This window comes from Drosophila suzukii, chromosome 3 (assembly GCF_043229965.1).
Source record: "Drosophila suzukii chromosome 3, CBGP_Dsuzu_IsoJpt1.0, whole genome shotgun sequence".
NCBI classification, from domain to species: Eukaryota; Metazoa; Arthropoda; class Insecta; order Diptera; family Drosophilidae; genus Drosophila; species Drosophila suzukii.
The window spans coordinates 91,833,162-91,846,698 of record NC_092082.1 but is presented as its reverse complement, the minus strand read 5'-3'; the positions used below and the strand labels follow the sequence as shown (position 1 = coordinate 91,846,698).

The 13,537-nt window shown below is 43.3% G+C and overlaps 1 protein-coding gene across 1 annotated transcript; it reads right to left on the bottom strand.

Moving 5' to 3' along the window:
* Positions 1-10,805: 10,805 nt before the first annotated feature.
* tll (nuclear receptor subfamily 2 group E member tailless) lies at positions 10,806-12,843 on the bottom strand. The gene is made up of 2 exons (XM_017085789.4): positions 12,567-12,843; positions 10,806-12,440 (listed from the first exon to the last, which is right to left on the bottom strand). The coding sequence occupies exons 1-2, from the start codon at positions 12,640-12,642 to the stop codon at positions 11,161-11,163; spliced, it is 1,356 nt and encodes a 451-aa protein (XP_016941278.3). The 5' UTR covers positions 12,643-12,843; the 3' UTR covers positions 10,806-11,160.
* Between the last annotated feature and the right edge of the window lie 694 nt (positions 12,844-13,537).

Genomic DNA, 13,537 nt, shown 5'->3' with positions numbered 1-13,537 from the left:
CAGTTTCCCCACACGCACACACACGCATTGGCCCGTTGGCAATATCAAGGTCATTTGACTTGGATCATTGCGTGTTTTCATTTGTGGGGGAGGGGTCGGGAAATGGGGCGGCGGAAAACGGGTTTTTCGCATGCGTAGCGGTTTTCGCACTGCACTCGCAGACTTCCGCATTTCGGGGGCCTGATTATTGGGTTCGGCCGTCTGCGCAGTGTGCGAATATGCAAATCGACTGGGGAGTGACGTCAAATTCAGCAGTGAGGTGGAAAAGGAAGCGGAAAACGGAGCACTGAGAGAAAGAAGGCTTCCTTTTTAAGAATATAATTTAACTTTAATAAGCTTCAAATAAAAGCAGATGTACCTTTTGCTAAGAAAAGGTTAAATTTCTAATATTAGTATATACAGTATATTAAAATATTAAAAAAAAAGAAAACCTTTTGGCATCCCATAATATATTTCGAATATCCTGCTATTTCTGGTTTTTTCTATGTTACTTTGTAATTTTTTGAGTGAGATTCATATTAAGACCATCATTATATGCCCAACTTCATCAGAAATGATTTTCATCTGCCTGTGGCTTTCATGAATAAACTGCCCTTGTCCTTGAAATGTGGCATGCCACTGCCCAGTTGCAGTTATTGCATTTTCGAAAGTTGTTTTGCAGCCACCCAAATTGTTGACCTTGTCGAAAGAGCTGGGGCATTGAACCCCAAAGATTGAAATTATGGGGTACCATGAGCTTACTAGAACCACAATCTCGAAAATGTATCCAACTACACTTATCCGAGGATCAAGAAAAATCTGCAAATAAGTTGAATACTATATCTTTCAAATGAACAGTAGCTACGTGACTCGCTGGCAAGAAGGTCAACTCATAAATGAGACAATTATACCGATGTTGACATCCATTCATTGGCGAAAATGATTCATGATTCGGCGCACATTACACATTAATTACCGGCGCTGACAAAATGCTATTAACAAATTTATGATATCCATGCATAATGGCGTTTTCAATGTCACCTCAGATGGTGTTTATTTTTAGTGGTATGCGCGTATTTCGGAATCTCAGAGTGACATGCAAACAAGTGAGCGATTAATTGCATTGACAAATCGGAATCGCTCAAACAATCCCCTGAAAACGGGCATTAAATTCCGGTTGATTGTGCGGCCACCTTTGTGCTACAATGTCAAACGTCAAAGTGCAAGAATTTGACAGCCAATAAACAAACACACGGTGCCGAACTCTGGTAAAAAACAAATAAACAGAGGCAAGTTCCGCTCTCATGACACGGCAGTAAATTATTATCGAAAAGTATGTGCGTCCACTTGACGGGCTCACCTGTAATCGATTTGATATTTGGACCTCACCGCCACTCAACTCGCTTTTTAAGCCACTCAACTCGAGTGTTTGGCTCCTTTTTCACAGGTGATTAGATGTTGGCCACGTCTGCGGCGGCGGCTCAAAGTGCTTAATTAGCCTACCGTTTGTTGCTACCTTTTTGCGTGGTTATTGCTCTGTTTCTGGTAACCACAAACCAAAACGAAGACACTGAGCAAATGGGTATTACTATTTATTTATTATTATAAGTATTAGATTTATTCAATTACAGCTTTTACTGTTGATAAAAATCTATTTTAGCCTAATTCAAAATATTGCTAAAATTACCTGTAGCTACAGTAACATAAAAGGTTGCCACACTATGCTTCACTAATTTCCCCCAGTGCATTAAGCTGAATTCGAAACTGAAATCGGCATGCGGTAATGATATGCCAATCACAAAACTTAAGCAGCATGTAGAGCGGATCAGCTCATTGGGTTCATTTAAAGTAGAATTAGCTGCGAATTTGGAAACCGAAACATTTCAAATAGTTGGCTAATTACAGTCGAGGAATTTGGCATTTTTATTAGCTACCCCACATGAAAAGAAAAAACCATTCAAGCTCATACTTAAAGAACACGAAAATAGCAGACTTTTGTGTAGAATATTTCCCATGGCGAATCATTTCCTGATTACATGAAACTGTCGCAACTCCGAGTCCTTAAATCCCCGATGTAAATTTGTTTATTTTACCGCTGATCCTGATCCTCAGCCTGACTGAGACATCAACGGGCCAATTAACTGCTGCCAAGAGACGTTGAGAATCAAAAAGTAAATAAATCAAGGAGAATAGAGGATCCCCGTAATATTTCCTGGGCCTGTGCAATATTTTGCAACAATATATCCAACAACCCACACGAGTTTTGACAGCCATCGACAGTTGGCAAAAGAAAGAATGCAGAAAAGACCTGGATTTCAGTTTCTTTTTCTTCCGCAGACAATGCCTGCGGTTGATTTTTTGTCTTGATTCTTTTTATTCTTCGCTGCCTTTGTCTTGCTTTTTTCCTGGCAATTATTTGGCAATTTCTTTCACCGCTTTCACTGGTAAAATGCAATACAAGATGTCCGAACTGCCGAATGCCGAACAGGATTATTTTGGTCATTGCCGTGTTCTCACATCCTCACTTTGTCCTGCGCCCATGAAAATATTTACTTAGCCCGGCATTGAACACACAATTAAAAGGTTTTTCCAAGCTAATTGGTTTCAATTATTCCGGGTCTCGGTCAGAGACCAAAGCGCAGAATCCGCCCAGCTGATCGGCGTTCTCCTGGATTCTGCATCTTAGGGATCTGGATTTCGAGCGGCGGCTTCTGCATTGCGCGATTTCACAGATCATTGGCGTCGAGTTAATTGGCTCGGACGGTTGCTCAAGATCAAGATGATCGTCATCGATAGGGGCGAACTGTTATGAAAGACTATGATTATTTTCAGGGGAAAATATCTTACCTTACTTTTAAATGGATTAAGTTGGCATTGAAACAGAGTTCTATTAGGAATTTCTTCGCTAGGTACAGAAACTTAATTTTGTTTAAGCCGCATTAAAAAATGTTGTAGTGTAAAAAATAAATGGTTAGTTATAATGAAATCTTCAAAACATGAAAAAGATGTTATTTATTATTGAGCCCATATTTTTTTTAATATTCGGCGGATAGGGTAGTGGTGTTTTTTGAATATTTCTTAATTGTGAGCTATTTAAAGTTATACAATTTTCGTGGTCTAGCTTCCATGTAATATAAAAACAAAATCCCCTGACCAACCTATCCCAATTTTTCACCACATTTTAATCCATATTTTAAGGTCCCAATCGACCAGTAGCTGGAGTGTTTTGCAGCACTTTAGAGCATTATTGTCCATTCGGGACTAATCTCACGCATACGCTCACGCCTTGCGGACGTGAGTACGACAATTAACCACAACAAAGCACAAATTATGTCATAGGCGTTTTCCTGCTGATGGCTTTTCCATTTCCCAGGGCTGAGAATTATGACAATAATGTGACAATTTACATAGCCGGCAACAAATCGCGGGGTGCAAATGAGTTTGGGCTCGGAATGGGAGGGGTTGGAAGAACCCACCCCTCGGAGAACTAGTCTTATAGCAAGTAACCAGTTGAAACAGTTGCACTTTCGGCCAACAGTTCATTGCTCATCCTCACTCGTTCTCTCATTAAAATTGAACAGACCAGCGCACAAAAAATGGTTCCAGCTCTGTCGAATATCTGGGCACCCTTCCTTTGGTCCTCTATCTACATGGTAAGGATATATGCCCGTTTATTCTGAAGTAGGACATCAGGATGTTGCCGCTGTTCACGTGACATTGTCACATTATAATTGCCGGCCCCCGCGCGCCTGTTTCCCCCTGGAAATATGTCATGGACCGGCGCTTTCGAAGCGCGGACTTAACCGTTTTGTCAACGGACCCGGCCCTCAAGTGTGATCCGCACGGTAAACAGAGTCCGACCGGCCAACGTTTTTTAAGCTGCTCAGGAGGAACGCAGCACGCGCAGGCCAAAGACACCCTAATAACAGTGGGATGGTTATAGATAAACTGGTAATGAAATATAAAAATATACTGAACCTACACAAAGCCAAAAATATAAATAACTATAAGTAATAACCATGTATATTAGACCTGTAAGTTCTAATATTCAGCCATAAAATTGAACATGTAAAGTCCATGTAGACCAGAAAACTTTTAGTAGATTGGTAACTGAATTCATTATGTCTATTGCCAAAAAAACAGTGAGTTTTATAGATATTAATTAATATTATTTTCATTCGTAATGAATTCTGTTTACAAACATTTACAAAGAAATGATTATCCGGCTCGAAGGACCAAATGCGATCTCCATCCACTTCTACTTTTTTTTCTAAAATTTATTTTCAGCTTTCAAGTTGTTTTTGAACACTGTAAACCACTGTCAGCAAGCCACAGCGAAGCTGACAAGCCACGCCGAGTCAGTCACAGCTCTTGTATCCGTCAGATACTTTTTTGGACCTCATTGGTTCTGACTGTCGCCATGTTTGCGTTAGTGCTAATCCCCGCAGCGGGTTGTCGCTGTCGCCAGCCGCTTGCCGCAGATGATGCAAATATACTTTATGAAGTGTTCGAGGGCACTTCAGAAATTAGTTCCCATGTAAGCGCTTAAATGCGGATGTGATGTGCCATCGCTGCCTCGGCTGGTCCTCCAGCGCTCTAATCTCCTGCAGCAAATTGAAAGCGTTTCGCCGTCTCCCTCGCTCGGCAGCTGTTGTTCCTCTCGGTTGTCAATTGCGATGTCAGAAATCACGCGCCCTGCTTTGTGCCTCGTTTAGGTTTTTTCCATTTTTTATCGGCACCAATTGGGCGGCAGGCTCGTTAGGCAGCCGCAGATACATTGAATCGCCCTCTGCATCACTTTTTTTGTGGCCCGAACTTGTCCCATTTTCGGATTAGTGGCTAAATCCCCTTTATTTGACAAAATGGCTTCGATAAAAAGCGAAAATCAGTAGATTGAAAACGAAATTGAAGTTGATTTTGTTGCTGTTACCGTCGACAGCTGGCGATAAATAAAATGTGGACAACCAACCAATATTTGGGCTTCCACTCGATCATTGTCGCCCAAATTTTTATGCTCTTTCGAAGGGTTCTTAAGAATTGGCCACAGATTTTGGCATACAAAATATCTCAGACTGTTGTGTAGGATCATTAGGATCAGCATTCAATAGATATAAGAAGTAAGTGCAACCAATTTGACTTCTGTTTAAAATTTAATAATAAGAAGACTAGATTTATTGCTTATTAAAAATGTTAGTACATTTTTTTCCATTTGAAGATAAAATGCAGTTTATTATTACATGTTTCATTCAAAAGAATTGGTTTAAAACCCTGACTTGTTTAAATTTTTGTAGATCTACCTTTGAAAATCTTCCTGCAAGAGTATCCCAAGCTTCGTTTCCCTTAATCTTAATTTGCCATTGTTTTTCGAAAATATATTTTTTATGACAAAGTAGTTTGCTTGGTGGAAAATTAATTTACAATCGCCGGGTCCAACACTCCAGACCGCATTTCGAGTGGCTCGATTGCTGGTCCTACAAAATAATTCTCGAGCCTTGTTGATCCTTTGTGGCTTACTCGCGTCGTTCAGCGAAACAAAAGCCCTCGAAAATTGGTTTGCCAATATCCCGATTTCAGTTTCGAGCTTCCGAACTTGGTTTGTTTTTTGTAGCAGTTTCGCTGGCGAATCGAAGTCGCTAACTACCCTTTTTGTTTTAGGCGCTCCACACAGGATCCTGGGATATATGTTCATATCCTGGGAGCGCGGTGAGCTCTAATGAGGTGATGGTGTGAGTGACGTGTAGCGAGCTCGTTCCCGATTTCGAGTGTTAAGTGGCCACTTGAAAAACTTTCCAAGTGCCCAGAACCACCGAGAACTCAAACCCGAATCCAGAAACCGAAAGCGACATTTTGCGCTCGGCGACTTTGCGATTTCCCAGGTCGAGGTTGAGTTTTTCAGGTTGAGGTCGAAGCTTTGTCAAAGTCGATTTGTTACATTTCTCGAGTGGCGAGTCCTTTTCCTCTCCTGTCCCCTTCGTCGCAGATCCTTCCTGTGAGCTGTTTCAATATTTGCCAAGCTCTCATCGAACTGTTGCGGAATGCGAGGGCAGGGTAGTTAGGTTCTGGGCTACACTGGAAAAGGAACTTTGTGTTTTGAGGGGTGCTCTTCAAAATTCAAACAGGCAAAAGTCAAAAAGTGGTGAGAATTGTAACGATTTTTTGTATAATTTTAAACATTTGTTTGTGTTTAAAACTTAACAAATCATTTTAAATAACTAATATTACGCTTAGTTTTAGATACTTTTACTTCTGAGTTAGTTCAGGAGCTCATTCAGGGTTGATCGGAGCTCGTTATGATGACATATGGCCTTCCATCGCCGAGGATGACGCGGCGGCTTTTCACTTTTCACTATAGCTGGTCAACTTCGAGCCCGAGGAGTTCCCGAGTTCCCAGGACCGTTAACCCGCAGGACATCGCGTGACCCCGTAGTAATGGCTTCATTCGGGGATGCACCTGATGACCGGCCACCTGCTTTCTTGACCGGAAGTTGAAAAGTTTCGAACTTTTCCAACTAGAAACCGGGGAAAACGAAAGTGGGAGAGCTTCGTGCGACAGCTTAATTAAATGATATGCAACGCCTCTAAATGCCAGTTGGCCGACGCCATTTTTCCCAGAAAGATGTGTACTTTATACGTACAACCCCATCGAAAAACTATCTACGCAATCGGTTTTCGAGGACCCGGAGGCCATCGAGCGGTCTGCTTTGTTATGCAAAGAAAACATCAGATGAAAAGGCAACAAATTCAATTACCCGGCTGCGCAACGATTCCGCCCCGGAGGCAACAATCCATCCACAGATGCAGCTTCCACTTCCACCACTTCCGATAAAACAAAAAATTGTATAATACAGGAGACAGATCCTCCGTTAATTCCGGCTGCAGCAAAGTTTCTCAGAGGACGAACCCCTATTTAATTTAGGATCTGCAGGAGAACACACAAGATGATGCAGTCGCGGTGGTCCAGCTTTTGATTGCAAGTCCTTGAACCGTGGACCCTTATTTCGATAAAGAGGGGAATACAAAACTGTCGCAGATCGTATAACACTTGTTAGTATGTCGATATATTCGATGTAAAAGCAATTTCCAGCGAACTCTGTCCCACGAACAAAGGGGTCCTTCGATCATCGAAATAATGCGGGCAATTGCTACTTTCTTGAGGTTAAACGCAAGTTGCTCTCGAGATTTTCTCGAGCACATTGTTCACCGGCAAATCGGCGACTCAGCGGATTTGCCCTTAATATTTTTCTCACCTCCAGGAGGTCCACTCGTCGCAAAACCACGGCTATTGTCCCGTCTTCAGATGGCAACAATCAAAAGGATGTGCACAGATTTCCAGGGACTTAGACTCCGGGCATCAAGTACTTAGGGCATAAAAAAGGGGCAGATACAATGGAGGGACCAGTGCAAAAAGTACTTTGGCTGAGGCCACGCTTCGATGATCCTGCAACGCGATGTCCTCGTCCTAATCGCTTTGGATAGCATTGATCAGTCCTGATGATCTAAGACAGCCACGAGAATTTGCCAAGAATTCCCCTCACCTTTAAAAAAAGCAGCTGGTTTTTTGAAGTGTTCTAATGAGGTTTAGAAATCATTCTTTTATATGAGTACAAAGTCCTTGCAAAATCGTGGGTACCTATAAATAATTTAAGATCATTCTATTTTGGGTCTTCAAATGGAATTTTTGAATAGTTGTAAAGTCAACGCTAAAAGATATTATTTATTATTTAAAAAAATTATAATGTTAGTATACTTAACCATTCTTTAAACACCATAGATTTAGCTTTCTTGTAAAACATTTTATTTACAAATACTTCCTATTTTATCATATTTTCCCCCAGTGCATTGCCCCTTTTCCATTCTGACCGTTTTGTCTGTCAAATTATGCGACTAAGCGTCAAAGACAATGCCGCCTTGAAACTGTATGCAAATACAAAGAGTGCCGTAGAATTTTTCGCCGAAAATTTGCCATTTGCCCACTAAAGTAAGTTAAGCAGAACTTAGGAGCACTAAGTAAGGCTCAAGCCAAAAACCAAAACCAAAACGAAAACCAGGACCAAGACCAGGCTTAGTTGGCCGTAGGCATAAGCCAGAGAAACAATTATATACCCGCTTATCTGGGCGGCAGATATAGAAAATTGATCTGGCGATAAATCGAGCTACTCAATTTACAAAAACAACGCCGCTTTGACTTCTGCTTGCCGCAGGACGAAAGAATCGGAGGGAGACGTCCTGACTTCAGGTACACATAGGAATCGAACAATCGGAAGCCGGATTTGCAGTACATAAATGCTATGTGCTCTGTGTTCTGGCCGGGCTCAAACGGATGTCTAATATTTTGGCTTAGAGACATTCTCATTACATTTGAAAACAAAGGAGCTGCGGTGAGCAGACGCAGACCGCCCGGCCGGGATTTGGGCATTTAGCAAAAGGGTAATCCTGCCCATTAAAATCTATTTGCATACTCATATTTTTGTTTCGCTAGGTAATTGCGCCTGGATAAGGATCAGAGCGGGATGGTGAGACGGAGGCTGGCAGGAGGGAGCGAGAGAGGTCCTGTGTGGGCTAAGCTTGCGAAACCCTTAACCTGTTAACCCACACCTGCCCTCGGGGACGAGATCGGGACAAACCGCTTACGCGAACTGCGCTAATCGGCCGACGGTCGCCTTCATTGAGCCCTGCTGCGGGGATTACTTAATCAACGAAAATCTATGAATTAAACGTGTTATACAAAATCCCACAGATTCCTGCTTACTTGTTCCGAATTTCCCCAGAATTTCGGGACCGACAGCCACTTGAGATCTGGCACAGATGAGCCAGTTCCCAGCCCCTTTCACCAGGTAAAGCTCGCGGATTTAAAGCAGTTCAAGTGAGGCACAAGTTAGTCCAAGACTAGGAATGTAGTCCTAGTGCAAGTCGGATTCCAGTTTTAGATGGATAAGTTACAGTCTAATCTAAGAGGGGAAGCCTTTGCCAGTTCAGATTAATTCCAAAGAGATTGCTGACATAATCTATGATAAAGCTGGAGACTGAAGAAAATTTATATATGACTTTGCAAGAGGTTTTTGATTTTAAGAATTAATTGCCATCCATACTTATTAGATTTTAGTGAAAAATTCCACTTCCTTTCTATTTATTTTCTTTTACATATTAACTTCAAATGGATCCTAGGTTCAAAAGCTATAAGATTTTTAGTTGATATTTTCGTTATTAAAATAATGTTTTTCTTCTACATTTTTCCAAGGTTTCATTATTGGTAGTCTTTGATTTGTGCTTTTGGTAACTACTTAATAACCCATGTTAATCCCAAGAAGTAACCCCCAAGTTAGTATAACACCCGATGACCAAGACGTCTCGAAGATGGTCTCCCTCTTTTAGGGACATTATAGAAATCAAGAAGTGAAAAAATGTGAAAATCCTTTGCTCTTCGGCGAGAGTGCAAAAACTACAAGAGAAAACTGCAAATTAAGACCCAAACAATGGGCGGCCAACAATGTGCAGAAAAACGTCACTGATGACAGAATGATGAGGATTAGGCCAACACACACACGGAATCCAGTGAAAGGACGAAGGGACCTGGGTGCTGTTCCTCTCCTGGTGCCTGAGTCTATTAAAAGTCTAAAGGCAGATAATAAAGGGCCATTAGGACTTAAAAGGGCTCAACAGCGCAGGGAAATAGAAATATCACAATTTGTTACCCCGGGTTCAACAGCATCCGCCGAGTGAGCCAGGGCAAGGGAACCCGGGTTCCGAAAGTCGAAATGGCAGCACCAACGAAGCATGCTTAATTCCCAATCCCAATCCCCGCAGGATGTTCTATGTGCCGTGGTTGGATTGGAACTGGGTTCTCGGTTAGGGTAGGTTTTTGCACATCCTCATCGCTATGGCTTGGCCATGGATATGGATGTGTGTCAGTGGACTACACTCATCTCTGTTTACTTTGGCCAACGCAATTCGAACAATTTGGCAACTGTTTGTTCAGTTGCCCTTGCCTGTGCCAGCGAAAACTCATTTTCCAACTCCGGGCTGGCTATTGTGAAAGGATTCAATTGTCCTTCCGGGAGAACGGTCCCCGATCCCCGATTCACCCGATCCATCGGTCCAAAGTCACAAAAGTGAATTTTTGCTTTTTAACTTTTCGAATTTTTCGGGGCGGGAGAGAGGAGATATCAAAACTGGAGCGGCCATTGCAATCCTTCCTCCAGGTTCCTCGAAAATAATCCCGACTTTGGTCTGTTCATGCGGAAAAACTATGCTAATTTTTCACCATTCCTGATTTCTTTTCTGCGATCTAATATTTCTTTGTTCCCGTATTTGCATAATTCATTTGTGATTAACTGGGCTGCCTGTGCGGTTGCTTTTGACGTCTCGAAGGATACGAAAAGCATCACCGAAATGGCCATAAAAAAGTATGATAATTCAGGGTGTAATCTCATGATTCCATGTTTGGCATAACACTTTCGGCTGGTTAAGGTAATTGTAAACATATCAGAAGGTTGGGTAAATAATTAAGATATCTTAGAGATTCGGATTGGAAGACTGTACACACAAAATGCATTGTTAAATTTTTTTACGCGGTTAATAGACTTGCAAATATTTAATGCGTTTTGTAAAATATATAATTTTTAAAATTCAAAAATTATGAAATTAAAATTTTGCAATGCGTAAAAGCACAGGTATTTTTTTGGATTACAAAATATTTTTTTTCCATTAATTGAAAGCTTATACTCAAAAAAAGATTTTCTTTCCAAATCAAAATCAATTGCATCCCATTCCCAAAAGAAGACCATTGTATGTTCATTTTGAAAACCTTTAGGTTTATTTTGAATAAAATTTTTCAAATCTTAAAGCTATTGATATGCACTTAAAGCTAACATGTTTATAACTAAGCTACGATTGACATATTTAACAGGCAAAGTTGAAACTTTTGCGAATGCAATTTGAAACACATCTGGATGGTCTGAGAGACTTTAAGCTAGGATAACTTCAAATTCGAGTAGTGTAAGGTATTGAGGTGAGTTGGGGTACGTTTTTTTAAGGCTCGACTCCTGGAGATGTGTAAGCGGTGTTTTCACTGATTGAATATTGTCCAAAGCGCTTCTTCCGAGATTATCACAGTTCCCAGCACTTGGAAGGCACTTCGAGTGCGGCGGCGTTTTAATCTAGGCGATATATAATCCAGACCCATTAGATCTTGCGCTGACTGTACATGTCGGAGATGAGCCGCACGATGGTGATGTCACCGATGGTCTTTCGGAAGAAGATCTCCTCGATGGTGAAGCTGGAGACCTTGTGCATCAGCTGGACCACTCCCAGGAGGGTCTGGAACCGCAGGGGCTGTGAGGGATGGGTCCTCTGGATGTAGTTGTGCAGGGCACTCCGGGCATCGTTGTGCATCGACGCCACCTTTCCCGATTCCAAGAGACCCTTAGACTCAGCGGAGGCCGAGGAGTTGGGACTGCCACTTCCGGTGAGAATGGAACTGTTGGCCAGATCCTCGGTAGAACTGGCCGACGGGGGCGACTTCCGGAAGAGGGAGATGGCCCTCAGGCACTCGTACTCGGTGCTGTCGATGTTCAGGTGGCACAGTTGGTTGAGGACATCCTGGAAGGCGTGCACCTCGCGGGTCACCATGCCCATGATCTCCCGGTTGGCGTTCTCCGACTCGTAGACGAACAGCAGCTGGGCAAAGTTCATGGGCATGAGGTACTGGGCCATGGCCAGGATGAAGAACTCCTTCCAGGACTCCTCGAGCAGCAGGAGTTGATCGGGCATGGGCAGTTCGGTGAAGGCCCTCACGCTCTTGATCCAGTTGACGTTCTTGAAGAGATGTTCGGCGGCGGTTTCCTTGATGTGCTCCGCAGCCATCAGAGGAGGAGTGGGGGGCAGAGCCCTGGTGGCCAGGGCATTCATGTAGGCAGCGGTGGGCGAGAAGAACCCGTGGTGACCCTGATGGTGGGGATGATGGGGAACGCGGGGCACGGATAAATCCAAGACAGCAGCGGCCGACGGAGGAGGTTGGAAGCCAGCCATATGGCCAGGATGATGGGGTCTCTGGGGCAGACCAGGCATGGGCATCGGGACTCCAGGAAAGCCAGTCAGCGCAGCCGTGTTCATCAGGATCTCGGCAGGAATCTGAGGCATCTCGCCGGCACCCATCATGGCATCCTTGTACATGGCCATGTGGCGACGCAAAGTGGAGTTCCTGGGTCCCCGCTCGTGCTGCACTGCATCCTTGTTCATGCCCACCTCGAAGCACTTCCTCAAGCGGCAGGCTCGGCACTGGTTCCTGTGTGTCTTGTCCACCACACAGAGACCCTGCTTCTGGGACTTGCACACGTATTGCCGGGATCGCCGAATGCTCCTCTTGAAGAAGCCGGCACAGCCATCACAGGCATAGATGCCGTAGTGCTTGCCGGAACTATGATCTCGGCAGACTTTGCAGGGCACATGGTATAATATGCGGCCTGGAAAATAAAGAAGGGGAAAATTGTATAAGTAAAAGGCTTTCTTGAGTTTTATTTTCTATATGGAATGTGTAATTCCTGTTTTGATTTAAGTTTTTTTTTGTTTTTTTTTTAAGATATACTTACTTGATGCCGCTGGCGACAGGCGCACGCTGTTGTATTTCTGATCCATCATATCTGGCGAACCCTCCGACGACTGCATACCGATGTGGGGCGTAATTTTGACGATTTTTTAGAAACTTTTGCACAAATTTATATTCACTTAGGCACTTGGCACTGTGCAGTAGAGAGTGTCTTTGGGTTTTAATGGGTTTGAGTTATTGGATTTTTGATATATTCGATATATCCTTGGTTACTCCGATGTGGACTCGCTGAGATCACGATGGGTTGTGTTGTCTGCTGTGAGGACCGGCGGCGTTTTAATAGTCCTCGCCGGCCAAATCCATTCATCGAGCAGTCGATCACCCCTAGGTAGTGGAACTCTACTTCCATTGGTCGAAATTAGGGTTGCGCTGCTCTTCTAATGCCTCTCTCGCACATCCTCTCTCACTCGCCCCCGAAGAGAGTCCTTCGATCCTTCGGCAGGCTGCCATTGCGAAAAATTCATTCAGCAAGGACCGCAGCAGCCGTCGCTCATTCTCATTCTGAACTCTTTGGGTTTTATGGCCTTTTTCCGCTGGACTCGCTACCTGCTCTCTCTCTGGAGTCCTTTCCTACCCTGTCTCTCTCTCGGGCAGAGAATCTCTGCCTGTCCTGCGACAGTTGTTAATGAAGACAACACATCCTTCCATGGATATGGCCGAGCATTTTATGGCGCTGCCATTATTGCCGCTTTGTGATTTGTGTGAAGTACCTGTGGGTTCGCCTCTAGTCCTCCGAAGCGAGTCCTTTTCGAGTGGCGATTGCAGCAGGGGTTGAATAATGCGCACTATTGATTGTTTTCCATTCAGTAATTAGGTTTTTATGATGCAACGTTTTGGGGAACGATGAATTAAAAGAATAAAACGACTTTGATAGATATCAAATTGAATAAATTGATCCCGTGAAGGGGCTAGGGAAACGTTCTGTAGCTTAAGTCTTTTTTGATCTTTTCAAAT